General features: G+C 41.3%; 2 protein-coding genes across 7 annotated transcripts in view; both read left to right on the top strand.

The window, feature by feature from the left end:
- DDX46 (DEAD-box helicase 46) overlaps positions 1 to 7,728 on the top strand; it is a 17,362-nt gene extending 9,634 nt beyond the window's left edge. Inside the window, exons 15-24 of one of the 3 annotated variants that reach the window (XM_032702675.1) lie at positions 72 to 234; positions 1,073 to 1,266; positions 1,781 to 1,918; positions 2,551 to 2,700; positions 3,318 to 3,515; positions 4,094 to 4,312; positions 4,854 to 4,998; positions 5,653 to 5,726; positions 6,187 to 6,265; positions 7,180 to 7,728. In XM_032702675.1, the coding sequence (XP_032558566.1) occupies positions 72 to 234; positions 1,073 to 1,266; positions 1,781 to 1,918; positions 2,551 to 2,700; positions 3,318 to 3,515; positions 4,094 to 4,312; positions 4,854 to 4,998; positions 5,653 to 5,726; positions 6,187 to 6,234 (1,329 nt within the window). In that variant the 3' untranslated portion in view covers positions 6,235 to 6,265; positions 7,180 to 7,728. The other 2 variants (XM_032702674.1, XM_032702673.1) reach the window with 2 other exon arrangements.
- C15H5orf24 (chromosome 15 C5orf24 homolog) lies at positions 6,244 to 24,176 on the top strand. 4 transcript variants are annotated; one of them, XM_032702680.1, is made up of 3 exons: positions 11,972 to 12,043; positions 19,517 to 19,946; positions 21,802 to 24,176. In XM_032702680.1, the coding sequence occupies exons 2-3, from the start codon at positions 19,520 to 19,522 to the stop codon at positions 21,840 to 21,842; spliced, it is 468 nt and encodes a 155-aa protein (XP_032558571.1). In that variant the 5' UTR covers positions 11,972 to 12,043; positions 19,517 to 19,519; the 3' UTR covers positions 21,843 to 24,176. The 4 variants fall into 4 exon arrangements, with proteins under 4 accessions (XP_032558568.1, XP_032558571.1, XP_032558567.1 ...); XM_032702677.1 differs by lacking the exon at positions 11,972 to 12,043 and adding an exon at positions 6,244 to 6,265 and having other exon boundaries at positions 19,517 to 22,492; XM_032702676.1 differs by having other exon boundaries at positions 19,517 to 22,492.

Below are 24,176 nucleotides of genomic sequence, written 5' to 3'. Positions count from 1 at the left end.
CCTGAATGTGTTTAATGACACCAGATACAATTTATACTCTTTCTCCTTTGCTTTTTTATTTCTTTTTCCAGATTGTCATAGAAGAGGAGAACAAGTTTCTGAAGTTGCTGGAGCTGCTGGGACACTATCAGGAGAAGGGCTCTGTTATCATATTCGTAGATAAACAAGAACACGCTGATGGGTTGTTGAAAGATTTAATGAGAGCCTCTTACCCTTGCTTGTCTCTTCATGGAGGTAATCTGCAGACTTAAGGATTTATATTTGCTGCTCCAGCTAAAATGTTGGTATTCAGTAGCCAAAATTACTTAGGTCCTGTGTAATACCAATTACTGTTTCTTCCTAAGCAGGTTTTGCTTTGTAATTGGGGAAGATAATTGTCTCTTAATTTGAAATAGACATGATAGTTTTCTGTAATTACAATTCATTGCTCCCTGTGAGATGTCATCAGATACCAAATCTTGTGTCTGTGCAACAACACTATTATTGAGAGTTTACACCTCTCAGGAAATATTGCTGAATGCCATTGGGGAGTATTATATGAAATTTTTGTTTGAGATTCACAGTAATAGCAGCTGTTGCTTTACTTTTCTGCTATCAAGTAGTAATACAACAGAAGTAGCAAGAGGAGAAAAATCTCGTTAGAATATTGTCCATCCCAGAGCATCTTAAAACTTTCTATGTATAATGCTCTAAAAAAGCACAATAACAGTAAGTACAAAGAGGGAAAAATATTCCCCTTCTTCTGAAATTTCTGTTGCCTTTAGAGACCAAAGCCTCCAGATGAGGTCTCAACTGAATATAAGTCATCAAATAGAAAATCATATCAAAAAAACCTTTTGAATATTCTGGTAAGGGGAAAACATCTTTTGGCAGTTGAAAAATGAGAAGTTTTCTTATTCTAGATAATAGAGATTTATTATTCTGGCTTATGCATTTTGCCTGTGAATGTGTTGACATTTTATTTGCTTATGCTTTTGGTTGTTCGAAGTTGGAGGGTGTTTTGACCTGTGTATAAATTCTTTTGGCTTAAAGCAGAGCTTTATAATCAGCTGATCTGTCTGGTTTCTGGCAGGTATTGATCAGTATGACAGGGACAGCATCATCAATGATTTCAAGAATGGAACCTGCAAACTTCTGGTGGCCACATCTGTTGCAGCAAGAGGTTTGGATGTTAAGCAGCTGATGCTGGTGGTGAACTACAGCTGCCCCAACCATTATGAGGATTATGTGCACCGAGCAGGCCGCACTGGACGGGCTGGCAATAAAGTAGGTGTTACAGTGCTCTGCTTTGGTTAGTACTGACATTTTTCCCTTCTTTATTGCTTGATCAAGTTGTTCCCAAAGGATAGTTATTGGTGGAAAGAGTGTTTTTCCTTTAATTATATTCTGAATTTTAACACTGTGAAAGTTGGAACTTTACATGTTCTGATGTACGAGTGTTCTTTTAAATCCCATTTGTGGCTGAAACTTTGGATGTTTTTCACTGTTGGAAATGTACTCTACTAAATTGATAGGATTTTCATTTTTCAAGCTTTTAACCATGACAAAATTGATTGAAAGATTTCAGCATCTATCATCTTTGGTTGGTTACCTCTTTATCAGCTTGCTGGGAAATCACATTATTTATTCTACATTTCTACTAAAAAAAGTTATTGCTGACTATCATGGTTAATTTCACTGACCAGAACAACAGCATCTGTGCAAGGGTGCTTCAATAAATTTAGAGATGAAGTGTCTTTAGAGCTTTTTCTTAATTGTCTTTTAAATTAACGTTGACCAGGGCTATGCATACACGTTCATTACTGAGGATCAGGCACGGTATGCTGGTGATATCATTAAAGCTTTGGAATTGTCCGGGAATCCAATTCCTCCTGATTTGGAGAAGCTCTGGGCTGACTTCAAAGACCAGCAGAAGGCTGTGAGTAATTCTTTATTCTGCAGTGGGCTTTGGTCTGGGTTTGATGTGTGTTTTATGCACATGGGTCCAGTTGACCAGGGTACAAACATGGGTCATCTCACTGGCTTCCCTGGGGACACGGGTGTGCTTGGCTAAGTGTGTGAGTGTCTTCAAGACTGGGGTCTTGAGTATTATTTACAGGACTGAGAATTTAAATATTGTCACCTGGTGTGTGATAGAGAAACACCTACGGTATAAGGGGCACTTGGGCTTTTATACATACCAGGTAATGAAGCTCTTTCACAGAATCTGTGTGATTATTTCTAGAGCTCTCGCCATCAGAGGGTCTTGCTCATGCTACCAAGAGTGACTCTGGAATTTTTCTGATTTAAAAACTGGAGTGTTTTTTTCCCTGCATTTGAAAAGCATTTAAAATGTATATTTACAGAAAATCCCAATAGGGTATTGTCTGCTGAATTAATGTTGTTTTTTATTACACTTCAGTGTAAAATGCAGTTTTTAAATTTGAAGAGCTTTTTGAATGTCTTAGGATTTGCTTTTTAAAAAACTTCAAAATCATTTATATAATCTTATAACTATCAGAACTGGGATTTTAAACTTCTGAGTATGAAAATATGTGTTTTTATTTTCAGGAGGGAAAGTTGATCAAAAAAAGCAGTGGATTCTCTGGCAAAGGCTTTAAATTTGATGAAACAGAACAAGCTTTGGCTAATGAAAGAAAGAAGCTACAAAAAGCAGCTCTTGGCCTGCAAGATTCAGATGATGAAGATACAGCTGTTGATGTAAGCACCTGGAAACAGGATTTAAGTTGCTTAAGGAATTTCAATACATTTGGGTTTTTTCTCCAGTAGATTACAGAACACATTTTGTTAGTCTGTGACCTGTGTTACCAACTTTGTTAAATTCCATGGATAGATCTGTATGTATTCTTAAATATAAAGAGACACAGCTATGAAGATCAAGATCTTCAAAGTCTCTTTCCAACTTTTTGGTATTTTACTATGTGTAGTTATTTAAATGTCACATAAATTATTTTATTTGTGGTGTTAATCTTGCATAAATGAAACAGAACAATTGTCCTCAATCGCAAACATTTTTTTTCTGTGCAGTGTTTTAAAGACATTCATAGTAGCCTTTTCTATTTCTAAATCTTCTTAGATTCCTTTCTTAATGTTTGTTGGACACCTTTTTGTGACCTTACAAGTAAACACTCTGTTCAGACTTTTTCCTGATGAGTAGATCACCTGTTCCTTTTGTTGAGTTGTAGTTTTGGGCAGCGTTCTGTCATTTATACAAGAATAATATCTTTAAAAGCATGTAAACTAATTGCCCCTTTCTTTAGGATGGTGGGATTAGATAGTGGGAAATGCAATGATCTAATAATTTTTATTTTCTTTAGATTGACGAACAAATCGAAAGCATGTTCAATTCAAAGAAAAGAGTAAAAGACATGGCAGCACCAGGAACTTCAAATGCTCCTACACCATCGGCTGGGAATGCAGAAAAATTGGAAATTGCTAAAAGATTGGCTTTGAGAATCAACGCCCAGAAGAATCTTGGGGCAGAGGCACAAGTAATGGTCCCCTTCCACTTCAAGGTCAGGCTCTTTACAGACCAGTTTTTTTTCCTTTTTTTAGTAAAGGTTGTTCACTTCTTTGTTCTGTGGCTGCCATTTTATTTAGTGTGTCTGCACACTGGTAACATGCTGCTTTATTTATCTCATTTGTGCTGGGCTAACTCACTTATAGGATTTGTAAGTGAGCTGATAGGATGATAAGACCTTGGTACAGAACTGTAAATGCTTTGTCTGCCCTGGCAAAGAGTTAGTTCATTACTGATAACACTACACAATTAGGTTTGTCAGCTTTGGCAGAGCTGCAGAACATCTTTCTCCGCTGAAGCCTGTGAGATACAATCATTTGGATTGAGGTTAATGTGTTCAGGAATGTCCAAAGATGTTTTAAGCTCAAGATACAAAGGATCTGTAAAATCTTTTCTGTGCAGGTGTGAGGGGAGTTGTTTAGAGGAAGGAAGGAAGAACAGGAGGAGTCTGGAGGAGTGTATTTGTTATGCAGACAAGTATATTACATAGAGATCTTTAATGAAACCCTTGCTGGTTTATATAGAATTTTTTTTTGGCTACCTTGTTCTCAACATGGACCTGTGTTTTTACAGGATGTGATGCAGCAGGCTACAAATGCTATCCTGAGAGGAGGCACAATTCAAGCTCCTACTGTGTCTGCCAAGACCATTGCAGAGCAACTGGCTGAAAAAATCAATGCCAAGCTCAATTATGTACCCATAGAGAAGCAGGAAGAAGAGAAACAGGATGGAGGACAAAATGAATCCTTTAAGAGATATGAAGAAGAATTGGAGATCAATGACTTCCCACAGGCAAGTAACCATTTTGCTGTAATCAAGTGTAAATGACCATTACTTAACAAAACCTCTCTTTGTAGCTTAAATATGATCACACCAATAAAATATTTTGTCTGTATTTCTGATCATACCTAATTGAAATTACTACATTATCTGTGATTACTTCTCAGCTTTGTATATACACAGTGCTTTGGACTTATTCCAGAGAGTATCAGAAAAACAAGCATTCCTTATCAGACAGAAGTCTTTTTACCTTCTGCCACTGACTTCTCTTGTGTCCAAATCTCTAACACTGCCTGGTGATTTTTGTAAAGGCTGTACTACTATGACTGATACAGCTCTTTGGTTTTTTTTAGTACTTGAGTATTTTTGCCATTCAGAATATTGCTGCTCTGACCTACCTCTTCTGTTACTTTGAGGATTTATGTTTCACAGTATCGAGCACAAATTCCCTGTATTTATGTTTGAGGTTCTGCTCAGATTGGCAGAACTAAGGGGTTGCCATTTTGTGTGGTGCCTTTCTCCTTGCTGATCCTGCCATATCCTTGCCTTGCAGACTGCCAGATGGAAAGTTACCTCCAAAGAAGCACTGCAGAGAATCAGTGAATATTCTGAAGCTGCTATTACAATCAGGGGAACTTACTTCCCTCCAGGCAAAGAACCCAAGGAAGGAGAAAGAAAGATTTATTTGGCTATAGAAAGTACGTATTCTTTTTATAAGTGTTGCCATTAAAGCTATGAGTCTGATTTTGAAATTAGACATGGAATCTCTGTAGTCAGTGTTTGGATACTGAGTTACAGACCACTGTATTTATTTTGCAATTACTAAAAAAACCACTTGTTTATCTTCCTGCACTTTGTCATATGATCTGTGGGGATCACAGAGATGCTTCTCCTCACCTGCCACGGAACAACAGCAAACATGTATGGAATCAGTTTGGAGGAGAGGGAAAGAGAAGAGTTAAAAAGAAAATATAGAATAAGCACAAAGAGGTCTGTGCCAGTGTGAAATAAGGAAGAAAATAGAATTCTGTGGGTTTAGGCTGTTAAAGGTATAAGAAATTGCATCAACTACTACAAAAAAAAAAACTTTGCAAATGTCGTGGTGGTTGAGTAGAATTTTTCTCAAAGAAATGTCTAATCCTGTGTATTTCTGGAAAGTATCATTTATGACTGTGTTAAGTATCTGCCTTAAAACAGAACACAATCGAGCTGTGGCAGACTAGAGTGCAATACTAGAGTGCTCTTCAGCTGAGGATATTCTGCAAGTTTTGCTGTTCTTCTGAGAAGAGCCAGCAGTGTAGGCTTCACATACAGAAAGTGTTTATGATTGTAATACATATTTTTGTCTTCAGGTGCCAATGAACTGGCTGTACAGAAAGCAAAGGCAGAAATCACACGACTTATAAAAGAGGAGCTCATCAGATTGGTGAGTCAAATATCCAGAATGCTGAGGGAAAATGCCTTAATTTGTGCTTTTTAGGATTGACTTGTGCAAATGTTGGCACTCTGGCATACAGTTTTTATTCGTGTCAGGGACTGGGACCTACAGATCTCAAACACCCCGTTTCATTGAACAGCCTCAAAATCTGTGGCTCTGTTTAATCAGCCAGAACACGGCTGTTATCCAGCCAGCAGATGGAGATAACACATTGAGCTTTTTGAGTGAAGACCCCTCAAAGAGTTGGGTCCCAAGAAATTCCCTAATTTCAGCACCTTCAGGCAGGGGAAAGGAGAATTATTCCCCTCGATTTAATATTTTACATGTGTCGAGAGATCTGTTTTGCTGTAGCTTTGCAGCATACCCAGCTGCCAATCTAGTGGGGGTTTATTGCAATTCATTGTCCATTTTCACGTTTAACTGTGATTATCCTCTCCTTTATTTGCAGCAAAATTCTTACCAACCAACCAACAAAGGAAGATACAAAGTTCTATGAGTATTTGGAGTTCTCTGTCTGTCAGCAGCTGGTGCGTGAAACTTTGTGGCTTCTGTTGTTTTTGCTGTTTACATTGCTTATTGTAAATTAAGAATTATTTTTTTTTTATTTTGTCCTGAGGACGTTTTTTGACAGAAAATTGATCCTTGCTGAAACATCTTAATTCTCTCCACTGAAGTTATCAGTCTTAAAGCAGACCAGTTTGGGCGGAACGTGATTTAATTTAAAAGTGCATTTTATATACTTTTCATCAGAAGGAATATTAAATAAACAGATTTTAATTTTTATGACAGACAGTATGCTGTTAAGTAAATTAAACAGTGTTGGGATTTGTGTTGGGAATTGTTAGAATGTACCTGCTTCGTTTTGTTGGGATGGTTCTCGCCATATCAATTTATACTGGAAAAATGATAAAACACCAAAATAAAGACAGGATTTTTCTCCTGATCCATAGATCTCTCTGGCTGGTTCCACACACGTTACTTCCCTGTACAAATGTCCCCCTAAGGTCAGAGAGTCTTGCAATGATTAGAGTAAAGAATCTTATGCAGAAATACTTGAGGTCTTGTTTTAAGATCTTCTTATCCCTCTCATGTCCCATTTTGTCTTTCTCATACATAATAAAATAACTCTCTGGGTTTTTTGTAAAGTGAAATGTTTTGTAGTATGACGGTAGTTTTCCTGTTTTTTTCTAAACATGAGAATTTTAGGATTTTTTTTCTTCCCTCTGTGACATAAGAATGAAAGCCTGATTAAGTTTAAAAAGAAATCTGCAGGAAAAAGAGAGAAACCTCTTTTTTAATGAAATACAACTTTGTCACTCTTTTATAGTGTTCTTATATATACGTTTAATGTGATTATTCCCCAGGAATTGTCATCTTTACTGCTGTTAGGACGTGGCTTTAAGTAAAAATGAATAATGATATTTATGAATGAATTCCACAGATATTGACTATCGTTGCAGTCAATAAGCTACTGGGACAGGCAAGACCTTTCTTTTTGAGGTCTCATCCCCCTAAGCATTAGTATTCGTGATGGACAGTACTTGTCTGGAGAAGAAGCAGTAGCAATTTGAATTGTCTCATTCTAGCAGCTGCAAGACTTTCAAGATGATGATTTTCAAAAGGACTTTTGTAGAAAGCTTTTCTTAACTGACACATGGAGAAGAAATGTGTCATTTTAAACCAGCTGTGTATATACTGCTTTAACCCTGGTGAAGACAAATCATACAATCTACATCGTGGCTGTATAAATTGACAGCTTCTCTTTCCAGACTTCAGGTAATTCAAGTGACTCTTTCTGCCTGCATCCAACTGTCTGTTACTCTGTCAGTGCACCTTATTTGCAATATAGGAAAGGAAAGGAATGATTATACCAGCTTTACAGTCTACATTTAGGATGAGAACACCCCTAATGTAGTACTTGCCAATATTAATACATGGAGTAGAGCAAGAGGAGCAGCACACACGGTAACACTTCTCAAAACTTAAAATAGAAAGCTCAAACTAAAGCCCTGTGGTGCCCTTTAAATACATCAGGTTTCCTTCCCTTAAGAACTGGGGTTTGATCTGTTTCATACCACTTGTCTTAACTTTTAGACAGTGTCCCTTCCCAGAAGAGCGACAGATTTTGGTGTATTTAATGAAGAGCACTTGCAAGTTTGGACAGCCTGACACTTCTTTAAAAATCTTGTTTCAAAATGTTCATACATGTATTGGTACCTCCTAAAAAAAGCATGGTGGAGACATTTTTGTTGGATTTCAGAGATGCAACAATGTATAATCTTTAACTTCCTGGGGTTTTTAAATGCAATGTCGATATTCTTAAGTTTTTTAAATTCCAGCAAAAATAAAAAATAATTTCCATGTATATTTTTCAGAAACTGTCTTTCTGAATAGCTCCTCTGTTTTCTGCACTTGCACTGCTTGTGTGTTTTTTCCTCTGACAGTTAGACTGTTTGGAGTAGGGTGATGTGAACAGCAGTTTGTGCTTTTGTTTTTCTTCTGGAAATGGGACAAAGCTCACACTCAGTTAAGAAAGTCACAGTGAAGGTCTTTGGATACATGAAAGCAGGAGCAAAATGCATATAAGCCAGAGGAAAAGAAACTCTCAAATTAATGAATACATGGGGAAAAAACAGTGGAAACAAGATGAGAATAGAAGTTTGGAGGAGATACAACGAAGTGATGAAAAACGCTATATTTAGTTCCTCACAAGTGTGTCCATGGATATAGGCAAGATCTTTGTAAACATCCCAGTTTGGCAGCTCTCCAGGGAATCTGCCCTGGTTGGCTTCCTGTTGTCAGAAGAGCAAGGGATATGCCGTATTTGTTGGTTTTTTTCTTTTCAGATATACATATGCAGAGCTTGTTCTGTCCCCTGCCCCAGGTGATCTGCTGCCAGTTTTCAAGGTTGCTTTACTCTTTCAGTGTGTGAGTAAATAGTGGTATTTTGGGTGGCTAAGTGATATGGGTATTTGGTACTGGGTCCTGAATGAGCTCTTGGTTGCATGTCACAGCAATGTGGTGCTGCCATCGTGCAGCAGGTCCCCACCAGTGAAAGGAGGGAGAGCAAGACCCACCTGGCTCCTTCATCCACATGCAAGTGGCCCACCAGGGATGCACACAGCAGTAATCCCCATCACACTGTGAAGGGTTAATTCCCTAGCCAGGAAAACAGGAGAGACTAAATCCAGTGTTTTGTGTGGGGGAGAAAATCCACAGCAAGATAAGTGCCTGCAATTGCAATTCAGAATTTTATCCTCCCTGAACTACCTGGTACGTTGTTGCCACCCTTTGTTTCATTAAACAGGCAGCTCAAGGCCTACTTTGCTGTTAGGTTTTATGCTATAAAAGTTGTAACCAAAATGTAATGAGTGTAGATCACAAGCCAGGCATGTTCCGTAGCTTTCCCCTGTGCTGGCTGTCGGAGATTTTACTTGCACACTTAAAGCAGTGCAATCTATTTAAATGTGCATTTGGCTGCTAATTGAATAAAAAGATTCAGAGGCTCAAAGTGCCATTTGTAGGGGCCTTTATGCCTCAAGTCTTCCAAGTGGAAGACAGAAAAAAAATAAAGATTTTTTTAAGCAAAGTTTTGCTGAAATTCTGCAATTGGAACAGCCAAATATAAAACAAACACCAAAGGCTGGATTGGGGCTCTTCCTAAAATAAGAAAAAGAATGCTGGAGTCGAGGGAGCACTTCGGTATTTCAGTCCTTCAGGCTTGTGTACAGGTGTAAGAAGTGATGGTTACTTCAGCAAAACTATTGACAGGGTTAGAGACAGGTACCTGTGTCTGTGAGGATGGAGACTTGCCAGAGTTAGTTTTTAACTTTCTGCCATGGGCATAACACTGTCAGTGGTTGTTGAACCCCACATTTATGAGAACCTAAATTGGCTGGAGAGGCGGTTCCCAGGGTGAACGTGGTGTAAAATGTGGTGTAAAACCAGCCCGTGAGTCCCCGTGAGGGTCGCGCGCGGCCCCTCTGCTCCCCCGAGCGTGGGCGCCGGGCCCTGTGCGCGTTCTGGCCTCCTCACGTGATGCCCCAGGAATGCACTTTCCTTTGATTATTTCTCTTGACCCAGATCTCTTCCAAATATGGTCTCAGCTTAAACAAGTTTGTGTTCCTAGAGCTCGGGCGTTTGCAGAATAAATCCTGGCTTCCAGCTAACTGTGCTGTATGGAGGAGTGGAGGCGGAGAGCAGCCTAAAAACGCGAAGATAAAAGGGGCACAGCTGGACTCAAATTTGTCCCAAAATGTACATTTTGTACAATGTTTATACAATGCTAGGCAGGAAGATTTGTTTTCATAGTTTTAGCTACAGTGGAAACAATTGTTTTTAAATAGATGACCATTAGGCTGAGTGATTGCCACCCAAACGTTGCTTCTCTGAGACTTCTCATCTGAAACAGATTTAAATATTTTTCTTTCGTCAAACTGAGAGATACAAAATTGTCAAGCTGACCAACTGACATCTCAGAACTAAGTTGTTCTTGTGAGCTACGAAATTATTAATCACCTACTGTGGAGTGAGCATATGATTAAGTTATTTTATAGTTTGGCCATTCTAAGTACGAAGTTCATCGTCACAAACGTTTCTCAGAGCAATAAATACCACTGGGCAACTGCTCTGAAATAAACTGCCCAGCAAGGAAAATGTTACCCTGCAAGTTAAGATTAAGGATTTTCATTAAAACCTACATTTCCTTTGCCTGTGTGAGTTAGCAGGGATACCAAAAAGGTATCGAACTGAACTGTTCTTCCTTGGCAGCAGCATTTCCAACAGGAGTTTAAACAGCAGAAAGATGAGCTTTGTAAATAAACTGAATCATTTGCTAAATTAAGCTAAATAAATGCTGCTTTTCCCTGCTGCTTTTTTATATTGCAAGTGAGGATTCCTGCATGTGTTAGGAAGCACTGGCAAAAATATGAAACATCATCTTGGCAGGATGTTTCACAGCAATTTTTGACCTGAATAACTCCAAGTACTGTAGAAATGGAATATTACAGTGTTGGAATACAGTAGTTGCCTCCCCAAACAACAGCAGGAGAGGAAAATTGTTAGAAAAAGAGAATTAGCCATTTGTAAAAGCTGCAAGTTCTTTTTTTTTTCTTGGTCTTTTTTTGCTTTTATTTTCCAAAACCTCATCCGAATAACACAGAACATCTTTCAGGCTCTCTCATATGTCAGTCGTTTAAGGACTGATATGTTCATTTAGACCCTTGGTTTGAAGATGTGTTGTTGCTGAATGTCAATGGCCCAAAGGTGCTAACAGAGGGCAGGAAGGCATAAGGATAAAAAAATGTGTTGGTCCCAGCCCTTCACAAAGCAGGCTGTCACGTTCTTTCACGAAAACTTGACCTTGGGGACAAAAGGTTACATGGTGACATGTGTTGGGCACTTAAAATTCCTGTTTCTATGGGATCTCTTTGGAAACAGTTGAAGTTGCTGTTCCCTGCTTGAAGGTGTGAAGCCTCGTTTATAGTGAAGTGCTATTGCAATACTGAACTCTTCAGAACATGGGGGAAACAGAGCAAAATATTTAACAACCAAATAAGAAATATTTAATGTCCCACACTGTAAGATGCCAAGGGCTGATGGTCTGTGCACGGCCCCAATCCCATGTGAACTGTGTTGGAAATGCAAAGTCAGCGGGGAAAGAGAACTAATTTAATACATTAATCTAATAGTCCTAAAGCTGAACTGTTCTGTAATGGACTCTGTGTGCGGTGGAGGTGGTGGAGTCACTGTCCCAGGTGTCTAAGGAAAGACTAGACGTGGCACTCCATGGTTGACATGGTTGTGTTGGGTCATGGGTTGGACTTGATGATCTCAGATTGATTAGGTTGATTCCTCAGATTGAATCTGATCGATTAGATTGACTCTGGTTGACTTTGTGCGTAGTTTTGGGACAGGAGACACCGCAGTCCTCCCTCCAAACGACAGCAATGGAAGCAGAGGGAATACCGCACCCACTTTTTTAATTAATTACAGCGTTCAAAGCACATAGGACATATATGGCGGGACCGGCCCGGCCTGGCCCGGCCTCGCCTCCTCCCCCCCGCCCCACAAAATGGCGGCGGGCGCGCGGCCCTCAGCGCCGGGCGGTGGGAGGGGCCGGCTCGGCCCCGCCCCGCGCGCGCCCCCGCGGCGCGGCCCCGCCCGGGAGCGCGCCCCGCCCGCGCCGCCGCCCGCGCCCGCCGCCGCAGCGCCGCGCCCGCCCCGCCGCCCCCTCCCTGCAGCGCCCGGCGCGGTGTGGGGAGGCGGCCGCGCCGCCCGCCCGCCGCCGCCCCGAGCCCCCGCAGGTAGGTGCGGGCCGGGACCGCGCGCCCCGGACCCTGCTCCGCGCGGTGGGGAGGTGGCGGGCGGGCAAGATGGAGCCGCGGCCGGCGGGGGAGGGGAGGGGAGCGGAGCGGGGAGGAGAAGAGAGGAGAGGAGAGGAAAGCCCCGCTCCGCGCCCTCTCCGCCGCTCAGGGGAATCCCGCGCTCCCTTGGCCCCGGGGTGCGGTGCCCGGCCCCGCGGGGCCGTGCCAGGGGAGCTCCGTGAGGGGGGCTGTGCCAGGGGAGCTGCGCCATCGCCGCCTGGGCCGAGGGCCGGGCCCTGCCCGTGCCCCTCACTCGGGGCGCGACCCCCGGGCGGTGCCCCCGCGGCGGCCGGGCCGGGGGAGCTGAGCCGCCCCTTTGTCCCCTGGGCCGGCCCGCGGCCGCTCCAGGTGCGGCCCGGCCCTCCTGCCGCTCTCCAGCTGCGCCCGGGGATTGTTCACTGCCCTCGGCACCCACAGCCCCGGGCGCGGGGATGGGGTGTGTGTGCAGGGCTTTTCACTTAGAGCGTATTCCCACTAGCGTGTGGGGTCTGGATGCGTTCGTACAGCCCATGGATGTATTCCTGGCGTGCCCAAGTAGCGGATGCCTTGGCTCACCTGGAGGTCGGGGTACCTGGAGAGCCTCGCTGTGTTCTTGCTGTGCCTCTTTGCGTTCTCACATAACGCGTGGCAGTGCTGTGTATTCTTGTGGATAGTTACAGATAGTTTAGTACAGCCTTGTTTGTGCATAGTCTTTCTGGGGCAATTAATTTTGCGAATAGTTGCACCTTTAATTTGCACGTAGTTCTCTCTGGATATCTCTAAAGAAAGTAATAGTTATTTTGATCCATGTGGTTTTTATTTTTGTAAAATGAAAGAGTAGGAGGAGCACTCGGTTAATATATTTATTAAATTATTGCTTATTTCTATTTCAGTCTTCAGATACCACGATTTCTGTTACAACTTTTTTTTGTGTGTGTATGCACGTGTGTCTTTATCCGTACTCTTCAGGTTTTAGATGTAACCTTAAACAAAACGAGCCCTGAGTGTTTGTCCTTTGACCATTGTTGAACAGATTCAACAAGTGGATTTTGTCTTTCTGCAGTGTCACAAAGACGTGCTGCACTGGCTGTGTTTTTGGGTGTGTGGACAGGTGTCCAGAGCCCTTTGCACTGTTGGGGGGTGTGCACCAGTGTCCAGAGCATTTTGTACCAGTCCTGTCACAGAGAAACACCGTGAAAAAGCACATCAGGGAGGAGAAGCTGGATCCATCCCTTAAGCTTCTGAACCCTTTTGTGGGAGCAGGCTGGGGAAAGAGGAGAGGGTAGGTGAGAACACCCACTGAGATGAATGAGCAGCTCTTACCTCTCCGAGCTGTTGTTCTAGACTGCAGCAAGGTCTGTTCCCTGGGGAGAGGAGCGGGTGGGCGAGAACACCCACAGAGATGAATAAGCATCTCCAGCTCCTCAGAGCCCTGGTTCTAGGCTATAGCAAGGGCTGCTCCAGTTTACTTGGGAATAGCTCCTTGAGGTGGACAATTCACAAATACTAATAATCCTTTCTTCATAAAGACCCACCTCTACCTGCTCCATCATTCATATGCATATTTGGTTTGCCTTGAAGTTTGGTAATTACAGAACCACAGAATAATCAGGGTGCAGTTTCACTGTACTCTCCACAGCCAGTCTGTCTGGCCTGGTGGCTGCACTGCTCCATCCCCAGCTGTGGGGTTTTTCCCCAACCCTCATTCCCTGTGCTACCACCCAGGATTTCTAAGTCCATTAAGACCGTGGTTTTGAGGCCTGTGGGTTTTGGGGGTTTTTTTGAGTAACAGGGACCAGGGAATGGGTCAGTGGCAGCCATTGGGTAATGTGGCTTAGGCTGACCTGGGACCTCAGTCTGTCTCTGTGCTAATGGAAATGTGCATTTCTGTTCCTTTCTTGCCCACAAACTGTTGCTTTTGCCTTCTTGTTGGATTAGTTTTCACCTGGATCAGATCCCTGGTGTTGATTTGCCCTGCTCTTACATAATAGTTGGTGTTGGCACAAGGAATGGGAATGTGGGAGCAGAGGAAAGGGCAAGATTGTCCTGTTCGGAAAGTGTGGATTAAGAGTGGTTTCTATTGATTATGAAACCAAACTCTCAGTTGTGTCAGTGTAACTGGAGGTGCACAGGTAATTAAATCATTGATACCCTCTTCCTTAATTTTTGTGAAGCTGTCTTAACCCTTTTAAGTGTCCTGTTCCTCATCATCATAGATGATCTTAGTTTTGGGGTGGGAAGAAGTCAGCTGACGTTCTTGCTGATGTTAGCATTGAGTGAGACTCTGCCCTTGGATATGACTTATTTGTTTTTTAGGGTTAGAAAGCCTAACAATTAGTTGTTTGCCTGGTTTTGCAATCAAATCATGAATGAACCCTAAAAGTTCAGTTTACTTGACACTCAGCCTTGCTGGTGCTTGCCAACACCAACTCTTTGTGAGAGCAGCTGAGCTCTGTCTGTATGACAAAGCTGGTGCTTCGGCTCTGGAGAGAATTGTTTCTCCAAGGGTGTCTGAGTCAAAACCCTCCAATTCCTGGGGGCACAGAGGAGCACCCAGGGTTGCAGCTCTGGTGAGGAGCAGGAATCACAGACCTTGGTGAGGGGGAAGTCTCCCCCTCTGCCTGGCACGACTGGGGAAGAGGAATTTGAAGGGGGTGGGTGTTTCAGCTCCAAATAACTCTTCCTTTAACATAAGAAAATTACCCTGGGTCATGGGGGGAAGGACCATACTTGTAAGTTCTTGTATTGCTTGGGGAACTCTTAATTTCTTAGTGTTTTTGCACTAAGAGTAATTGAGGTAGAAACTGTTTCCAGAACTGTGTTGACTCTTCAATCTGCAGTTGCATGTTGTCACGTAGTAGCTCTAGCAAGTCACTGCTCTATAAAGAGATTACTTCTTATATTTTGGCAGTTTTTAATATATTTTACCTAGTGTCAGATGGTGAGAAAATCATACTATACACCGACTTTGGAAAGGGCTTCATAAGCACAGTGTGGAGAAACTGGTTATCATGCTTCACAAGTAGATTAGATTTCAGTTGTAGATTCAGGTGTTAGTGTGTGTTGTGCCCCTGATAAAATTTCATACTTAGTATTTTAAAAATATTTATATTTAGAGGAATGCTCAAAGTAAGGTGCAACTTCGTGAAAGCAAGCAGTTAGAGGATTTTAAAAATTGGGTAAGGCCCTACTTTAGTTAACGTGTAGAAAAGGAGCTGACAATAAAGGGGACACTTGAAAAACATTTAAATTGATACGTTCATTCTTTTCAGTGAGTGATGAAAGGATTTCTCACACATGCTGTCCTACGAGGGAAGAACAGAATTGATACCATATCTCTGTTGCAGTCTTGAAAGGGATAATATTCTTGCTGCTGCTGCTCAACCCCCCCTGCAAAGCAGTAAAGCCCTTTGCAGCTCCCCAGGGCCTGCAGCCCCTGTGCCGAGGAACGGGGCACAGAGAGCCCTTTATGGGAGATCCCGAACAGAGCCCGGCCTGTGCTCGCTCCAGGCCTTCAGAGAACTGTGCACAAATGATACTTGTAGCTGCTCGTGTCGTTCTGTAGCTGTCACATACTTTGTGTGTGTTGGATGGTGATGAAAATGTACTGATACAGCCTCCTGCAGCTGCACAGACCCTGCTGAAACTATTGCAAGCTCAGCGCTGGAAACCTCTGAAAAACGAGTGGGATTTACATGCATTAGAAGGAAAATTGTCCTGTTGGCAAGAGGAGTTTACCTTTCCTGGTATTCATCATTTGGAAAACTGTAGTGTAGATGTACTTCCAGTTTTGTTCCAGTTTGCTCTGATTCTCATGTGCTTTATCCGAGGTCAGAAGCACTTGCTGAGTCAGGCCTGTTCTGGAGCTCACCAGGCCCCAGAGCACAGGCTGGGCTGGGTGAGAGCAGAGCAGTTGTGCTGCTTATGTTGGAACTGATTATTCTGCTCGGTGCAAATGATGGGTCACAGGTCCAGTGCTCAGTATAAAACAGCTGCTCAGCAAGTGCCTGTTCTGGGGGGCTTGAGAGCTTCTCTGCTCATCAAAGGTTTCACCTTGTCTATGCTGGCAGCTGAATTCTACCCATGAAGAAGACAAAGGGCATGATGTTTGAAAGCCAAAGACAGCATCATGTTGCAACCTGAGAGGGTTGTGTAATGTAATTTTATGTAATGTCATTTGAGTAGCTTTGATCTTAAAATGTTGTGTAGTGAACAAGCCATGAATGGGGATTTTCTGCAGGGTTTCAAGCCTGGAGAGCAATGGGCCATATCAGTCCTGGGAGCCTTAGCAGCTGTAAGCTCGAGCTGTATGGGATATTAGCCTGCATTTAGGGTACAGGGAGGGGCCATTGCCATGTCCAGACATCCCCCTGCAGCAAAGCTGTGAGTCCCACCTGGATGGTCCCCTTTCTTTCTAGCTTCTGTGCTTTGTTGCATGGGAAGCTCTAGTGCTGCCTCTCTTTTCCCAAAGCCAGCTTATCCAGTGTCTCCTGCCTTTCCTAGCATTTTTGTAGATATAAATTACCAGACAGAAAAAGATCCATACAGAAAATCCTCTGCAGACACTTTCCAGTAAGATTCATTTCGAAATATGACTAAATTTCTTTCCTGCAGTGCCTCATCTTAACTATTTGTTTATTCAGAGAGTCAGTTGAATCAGTTTAAAAACTGATTTAAGTAAACTGTTGCAAATATTTTTATGTGTCTATTTACAGGTTTTAAAACAAGCAAGTTCTATTTTGTTGGAAACTTTTCTGGTGGGTTTTATTCAAGAATGCTTGCACACAAAGTTGTGTGTGTTTGGCTATACAATTTAGCTAGAGTGTGATTTTTAAATTGGCACAGCTTTGCATTTTATACCAATTCTCCTTTATACTGTTTATCTCCCTGCCAAGAAACCTGCTTCCACTCTGCAGATAGACTCACTGCATTCTTTTATTCCCTGCTGTAATGTGAATGAAGTAAAGCTGTGCTGGAGATGGCCATGTTAGGGTAATTAAGCTCGATTACAGATTTCCTTTTCAGAACTTTTCCAAAAACAAAAGTCTTAAATAATAAAACACAGAATAGAAACCTTGGCTACTACTTGAAATTTTCATGGTTTGATGAAAAATGGTGTCGGGAGGGGGGAAAGCATTAAAAAAAAAATCCCGTTGGCAGCTTTCCACCGAGATTTGGGTTTGTTTAAGCTTCCTCTTGTAAGAAGTTTTGAACAGTTACTGATCTGTACATCTTTCTTCGTTCATCCATTCCAGTGATACTGGTTGTTGCCAGGTGGAAGGTAAACCAGCGTCAGCCAGGTCTTGTGTGTGAAGTTGGAGTTCATGGAGAGCTCTCAGGGGTGTTACAGCAGACACAAAACACATGCTTGTGGTGATGGAGCTCCAGCGTTTGGCAGTTCCAGCAGAATGTATTCGCTGTCTTGGAGTACCTGTGATGGTTCTCCCCTGGAAAGATTGATGCTATCTGTCTGAAAAATCACCCCCCACACCCTGAGTGGAAGGAGGAGAAAAAGCAGAGAATAAGAATGTAACATAGACAGGAAGGAGTCTGAGCAGTGGTTGGTCTCACGAGAAATACCAGGGGCCCCTGCTCTATTCAGTGCCTTCTCCCAGCTCTGGTGTGTTCCTTGGATACTGGGCAGCTGAACTGATGCTTCTTTGTGGCAGTTGAGCTTGGAGCAGCTTTTTGGGGCCAAAGCCAGGATTCCTGTGTTTAAAATGAGTCCTGAGACAAGAATGCTGCTCCACCACTCCAAGTGTCTCTGGAGTACCAACAAACAGCTGAACAGCCTTTCAGGGCTGCTGGGCTTCACTGTCTCCGCAGCAGAAGGACCTTATTAGAACCCTCGTGTTTGCAATTACATATCATGAAAAATCTCTGGTATTTTTTGTGATATTGCAGGCCCTTTTCTAGTGGGGTTAAGGAAATGTAACAGTTTTTTTGGACTGCTAATTGTGGAAAACCTTAAGCTTCCTTTTAATTGCTGCATGGAAAAATCTGTCTGGTCTCTTGACCTGAGCTTATTTCCTTTGTCCTTTGCTAAGCACAGGCTTGCAAATTATTCTTAGTTGTTTGTTTGCTAGTTAACACCTGCAGTAACAGTGGTTTCACTTTGCTCTGCTGTACCCTGTGCAACACACCAGCATTGTAGCACTTGGATTATCTCTGCTAGAACATCTAATATTTAAACTATATTATTATCATAATTTCACTATTTGACATGTATTCATATATTTGCACAAGAGTAATGCACACTGTAATGTGCATTTGACAAGCCAGGGTAGATTGAGTGTTCCAACAGGGAATGTATCCTTTGCAATCAGGAGAAAAGAGCACGGGGATTTACTCCAGGGTAAATAGACTGTCTCTGCTGTGTGCTTTCTCTCTGGCTGGGAGGAGACATTCATAACTGCCAAAGAAATTCAGTAATCAATGGTAGAGTGTAAATGGTGTTGTTGTAGGTGCTATTCCAGAGCTGTTGCAGAGAAAATGTAATAAATCTTCCAGACTTTGTCTACTAGAGAAATTTACCATGGGAAGAGGTATTTGGTGTCCTAAGTGTGGCTGTAGGGCACAGAAATACTGTGATGGGCCAGATATTTATTGGCTTAATCTTGTCTTCAGCATGGGTAAATATTGCTATCTTAAGCTGAGTATTTGCAGCTTATTTAAGCTGTAGAACCGATAGAGTTGAATGGGTGAAAATATAATTTTATTTCCCAGAGTTGTTACCTCAGTGTTGGCATTACCAGCAGTTTGTACTCACTAGGACAGCAGTGGCATTTTTGCAATCCAGCACCTTCTGCTTCGTTACAGATTCATTTCATCCCTCTGCTTTCCCAACTATGGCACCATTGCCTTGCTGAATGCCTTACCTGTTTCTTTCTCTGACACTGATTGTGACATGAGATTACAGAACTGATTAGCACTTTATTATTTTGCTTCAGTTAAACAAACATAAAAATCTTTAAGACCCTATATTTAGTAAAACAGGAGTGTGACACTTTATCTCTCCTTGGCTGAGTCACAGGTTAATCTTAGAAGTAGAACAAGTAAAATTTAGATGAGATTTGGTTGGAAAGGTTTTGAAATCACGGCGGGTGAGCAAATATTGTATATCTTGGTGCTGAAATGCTCTTGTTGGTTTTTTTTCCGCTTACTTCTTCTCTGATTATACCTGTCTGAATAATACATGGTTTAAACTGTCCTTTCTAACCACGTTTAAAGGTTACTGTGCAAAACCTCAAGCGAAAGCTTAATAAAACTCATTTTAAAAAGTATCAATACTAAAAATAGACAAAATAGTTTGGACTAATTTTGAGAAACAGGGGTAGCTTCTGAGAGATTCTCGCTTGCGGAACGCTGATTATTATGATAATAAAAAAATATTGTTACATACTGATACATATTTTTCTCTCTTCTCTTTGGTAGAAAATGATGCACCCTGTTGCCAGCAGTAACCCAGCTTTCTGTGGGACCGGCAAGAGCTCCTGCCTTAACGAGGACAATGTGAGAGCCGCGGAGCAGTTCGACCTTTACGCCACCCAGCAGAGCAAGTACGGCCACGCCGTCGCCCACAAACCCATCGCCTGCCAGAGACAGGACGCCCTGAGCGAGTCGCACTTGCAGACCACGAGTGGCAGGAGTTTAGAGACAAAAGATGAACTGAAGAAAAAGAAAAACCTCAACCGCTCCGGGAAACGTGGGAGGCCCTCAGGGACCACCAAATCAGCAGGGTACCGGACCAGCACAGGCCGACCCCTGGGGACCACCAAAGCAGCTGGATTTAAGACAAGTCCAGGCAGACCCTTGGGTACAACTAAAGCAGCAGGATACAAAGTCAGCCCAGGCAGACCTCCAGGTAGCATTAAAGCTCTATCACGGCTTGCAAATCTAAATTATACTTGTGGCAGTGCAGCTTTTCCTTACCCTATGGTGCATAACAGAGGAGTACACGCTGCTGGTGAAACTAGTAGCAAAATCAAACAGCCTAATGAATGAAAGGAGGGAATTAGTAACTCCTTACTAATCTGCTTTACGCTGATTTTTGGGCATGGTTCTCACGTTTTGTTGTAATGTTTGTCTAAGTCTGGGTTTCTAGATTTTATTTCTATTCAGATAATGCCATAGCCTATGGGTGCAGTTCATAACATTTACAGTCATGCTGAGAAGGCTTTGGTTTAAAGGGGCTTTTGTTGGGCTTAAGTCATAATTGATAAGAAAGTCTGAAGTGATGAATTACTCCTTGGTGTCGATACTTAGGTAATGTCCATGTCCCTAATTTTACATCCAATTTCTCACAAATCTAGATGAGGTGATGCATCAAGTATTTGAAATAAGGAGGACAGAATTAGCTGGCTGATGGATCATGATGTGGCCTGTCCCAAAATAAGCAACTTAGGCAGTTAAGTTCTTACTTGATAAGAAAAATTGATAAAGAAAGCAGCAAGCTACATTTTCTACTTCTGCAGGAGCCTCTAGGACCTCAAATAGATACCTAAAAATTAAATTAAAAAAACCCAGCCTTTTCTTTTTAAGGTGATTTCAGGTGGCTTTTGTTTCCGGAGTTGTAGCATTAAGTGAATTACAACTAATGCTCCAAAAATATTTTTGAAGATACTGGAGAGACCTGATCATTTGTACAGTGTGTTACAGCTTCACAGCCTTACTAGGACAAGTTAATTTGCCTTTGGGTGAGAGCTGTTCTTTCAGTTACACTGTCACTGCTGTGTAATTGTGAAATGCCTAATAGTACATATACCAAACCACAAATAATTCTTTGAGATTTGAAATATTTTATAAGAAATTAAGTACTGTTCATTCTGGTTAGGCACTCGGTTAATCTTAAGCAGTAAGTTCTTAAATCTGTAAATAGCTATTTACGCTGGCTTTGGCCTTTAAAACCTGTGCTTAGATGGCGACAGTTTAATAGCTTTTGAAGTATTAACCTATAATGTTTACAAATTAAACTTTTTAAATAGACACTGTTGCCAAATTTTTAGACTCAATTTTGCCAGATATTCCTGGAAATACAATTATTTCGTTGTTTGACACTTATATTTAAGTTATGTAAGCTTATATATCTACCAAAGGACACTATTTTCCTGATTTATAAAGGCAAACTGTATAGCTGATGCAAACAGGATGCAGTTTACTGCACTGCTACACCCCAGATACAGAGTAATTCATCTATGCATGAAAGCTGGAAAAAAAATGTTGTTGGTTAACTATAAATACCTTTCTTGACTCAAACTAAAACCTTCCTTCCTCCCAAAAGAACTGCTCCATTTTTCAACTGGGTGTGTTTAATTTTTTTTTGAAGTGTGAGAGAGTGTGTGAATGTGTAAAATACTTTCATCTAGACTTCAAAAAAATCAGTCCTCAATGTTGCATATTCTTGGTCCTAAATTTATTTTACTGAAATTAAAGCTTTTTTTTTTTTTCAATCTGGAAGAAAGTTTACATTTAAGTCATTTCACATATAAAATGACTTTGTGATAAATTTGTAGCTTGAAATATCTGGGGAGGGGGGAGTTTGCAGATTTGGGGGAGCATAAAAATTTGGGTTAATTGAGCTTGTGCTGAATGGGTAACGATGCTGATAATTTTTGTTAACATAAATGTTATTCTGGCCTGCTGTCATTTTGATGAGACCTCTTGATTTCAGTGTTGACAATTTAAGAAACAGATGTCATGTTTCATACCTTTTTTATCAGGAAAAAAGCAGCAAGCCTTCAGGTGTTCCAGTGATGCCTAACACATATTGAGCTGGACTTTTGCTGTACTTTACAATAGGTGTGTTGAATGGTTTTGGGGGAACTGTGTATGCACTGGCAACTAAGACAATGAACCTCAACTTATACTGGATGGCTCCTTAGTCCATAGATGAACTAATGGCAGCTAAACTGCTACTAAGGAATAGTTTCTTCATGCTGAAGCTCTGAAATCCAGTTGTACCTTCTGTTCCTCAGCAAACTCTCCAGTCTGACCTTTAGCATCCTCTCTCAGAACGATGTAACTTCTGACACGTGCAAATGCTAACGTGAGCTCGTTCACCCTCAGGATCTGTGTTGTGGTGGCTGTTTTTAATCAGATGATTTTTCAACTAAAGACTGCTTTAAGTTCTTTCCTGAACTCAGCTGGGCAAGCAGTCCTCTTCAGCTGAATGTATCACTGCAGGAGTGTCACACCTCGCTGGCAAGGAACGTGTTGCATGTCACCACTGTCCCTTGGAGAAACTCCACTCCTTACCTCCTCCTGTTTATCCTGTTGGCTCCTGCTCCGTTCCTCACTTGTGCATCCACTCGATGGTGCTGTGCTGTGTGTCAGGAGATAATGCAGATGTATTGCTGTTCTGCTAGTATAATTTGTATTCAAGTATGCTGATGAAATAATGAAATCACCTAAGCAATTTCTGTTCATTACAGTGTTTATTAATTATATCAGATGGCATATAATCCCAGTAAAAACTAATTAATGTTGTCAGTTGTGAAATGACGAGCATCAAGTAGAAAAGTGTTCAGAGTCTGTAATGGGCTGCTTGGCACTCCAGATTTAGGAAGGAGACCACAAGTGCACTGCTGGGCACTTCCTAATCTGCTCTATTTTATATCTGACTGGAGTTTACTGGTGCCCTGCAGTGAGGGGAAGGAAAAAGAGGATAAGAGATTCAAAGTGACTAGAAATGGAATTTTCAAATACTCCTGCTCTTCCTGTGTGTACTCTGCAGAATACATTGTGCTTTTTTCAACACTTTTCTTGCCATGAGAAACACTGAAACAGCATGTTAATGCCTAAACTTTATTAGTACCAATGGGAAAACTGGCCTTTTCCCCCCATAGTATGAAAACATTACTTGTAAGGTAAATTGCTTATTTTATATTATATATCATAATTCAGCTATTCATAAGCTAGGATCACTGTTGTGTGTTAACACTGTTCAGAAGACCGACATGTCAAGTTTGGGTTTTAATAATTTCTTTTAATTATCAAGTTTCTAACGTCTTATTTATACATAAATGAAATGTATTAGCTTGCTATTATTCCTTAATGATGCTATACAAGTTCACTGTTTAATATACATATAGTAACTACTATTCATTTTCTGATTAAATTTACTTAAACTTTAAAACCAAATAATTTTGCTACTATAAAGTCTTGCACTGGACAGATTCAAGATGCTAGCACCATATTTTGGCAGAAAAAAGTCAGATACCATCAGAAGCAGCTGACTTTGATATCAAAGATAGTATTTTTGAAATCAGCACTTAGCTTTGTCATTAAAGCAATGTTCCTTATATCTTGGATTTAGTTTGAACTAATGGAAATAACTAGAGCCATTAAAGATCTCTCTTCTGAATGAATATATTTTCATTTTGTCTGAAGGATCTTAGAGTTCAGTCAGGACAGACCAAGCATTGTCAGTGAAGAGTGATGTGTCTGTGAAAAGAATTACCTGGAACTACAAAACACAGAGTAATTCAGATGAGAATTGACTCCCTCCCCCATTTTTGAAGAGCTTTAAAAGGCAGAGCAATGTGAAGTCATTTGTGTGATGGTTTCATTAGCTGTGACTCTGCTGTTCTTTGTTACATGTATAATAATGTTTCACACTATCCTTAGAGTCGACAGTTGAAATAGCTGATAACAATCATAAATACTTGGAACTGCAAACTTCATTTCTGACCACAAAAGAAGTTTATTCTTCTCTATTTTAATGCATATATTTTAACACTGCTTGAATATATTTATGACTTTAGTAGAGATTAGACCTTTCTCCTTGTGATTTTTTTTTTTCCCAAATAGAAAAATCCTAAAATTTGAACCACTTTCTGATACTTTAATCTTTCATCATTTCCTTTTCCACAGGTTTACTTTGGGGGAAACAATAATCTGTTAAATAACTAGTATTATCAGCACCCTGTCCTCTGCTGTAAAAAGCCTGATTAGATACTGTGTATGTTTTTATGTCCATGAACTTGAGCTACTCGTGTGCAATTATGTGTATGGGAATGGAGTAGTGTTCATGATCTGTATTTACATCATCATATGGATGTATATTTATTAATAAAGTTAATACTTTAAAACCTAA

The sequence above is a fragment of the Chiroxiphia lanceolata genome, chromosome 15 (assembly GCF_009829145.1).
Source record: "Chiroxiphia lanceolata isolate bChiLan1 chromosome 15, bChiLan1.pri, whole genome shotgun sequence".
NCBI classification, from domain to species: domain Eukaryota; kingdom Metazoa; phylum Chordata; class Aves; order Passeriformes; family Pipridae; genus Chiroxiphia; species Chiroxiphia lanceolata.
This window is presented reverse-complemented; position numbering and strand designations above follow the sequence as displayed.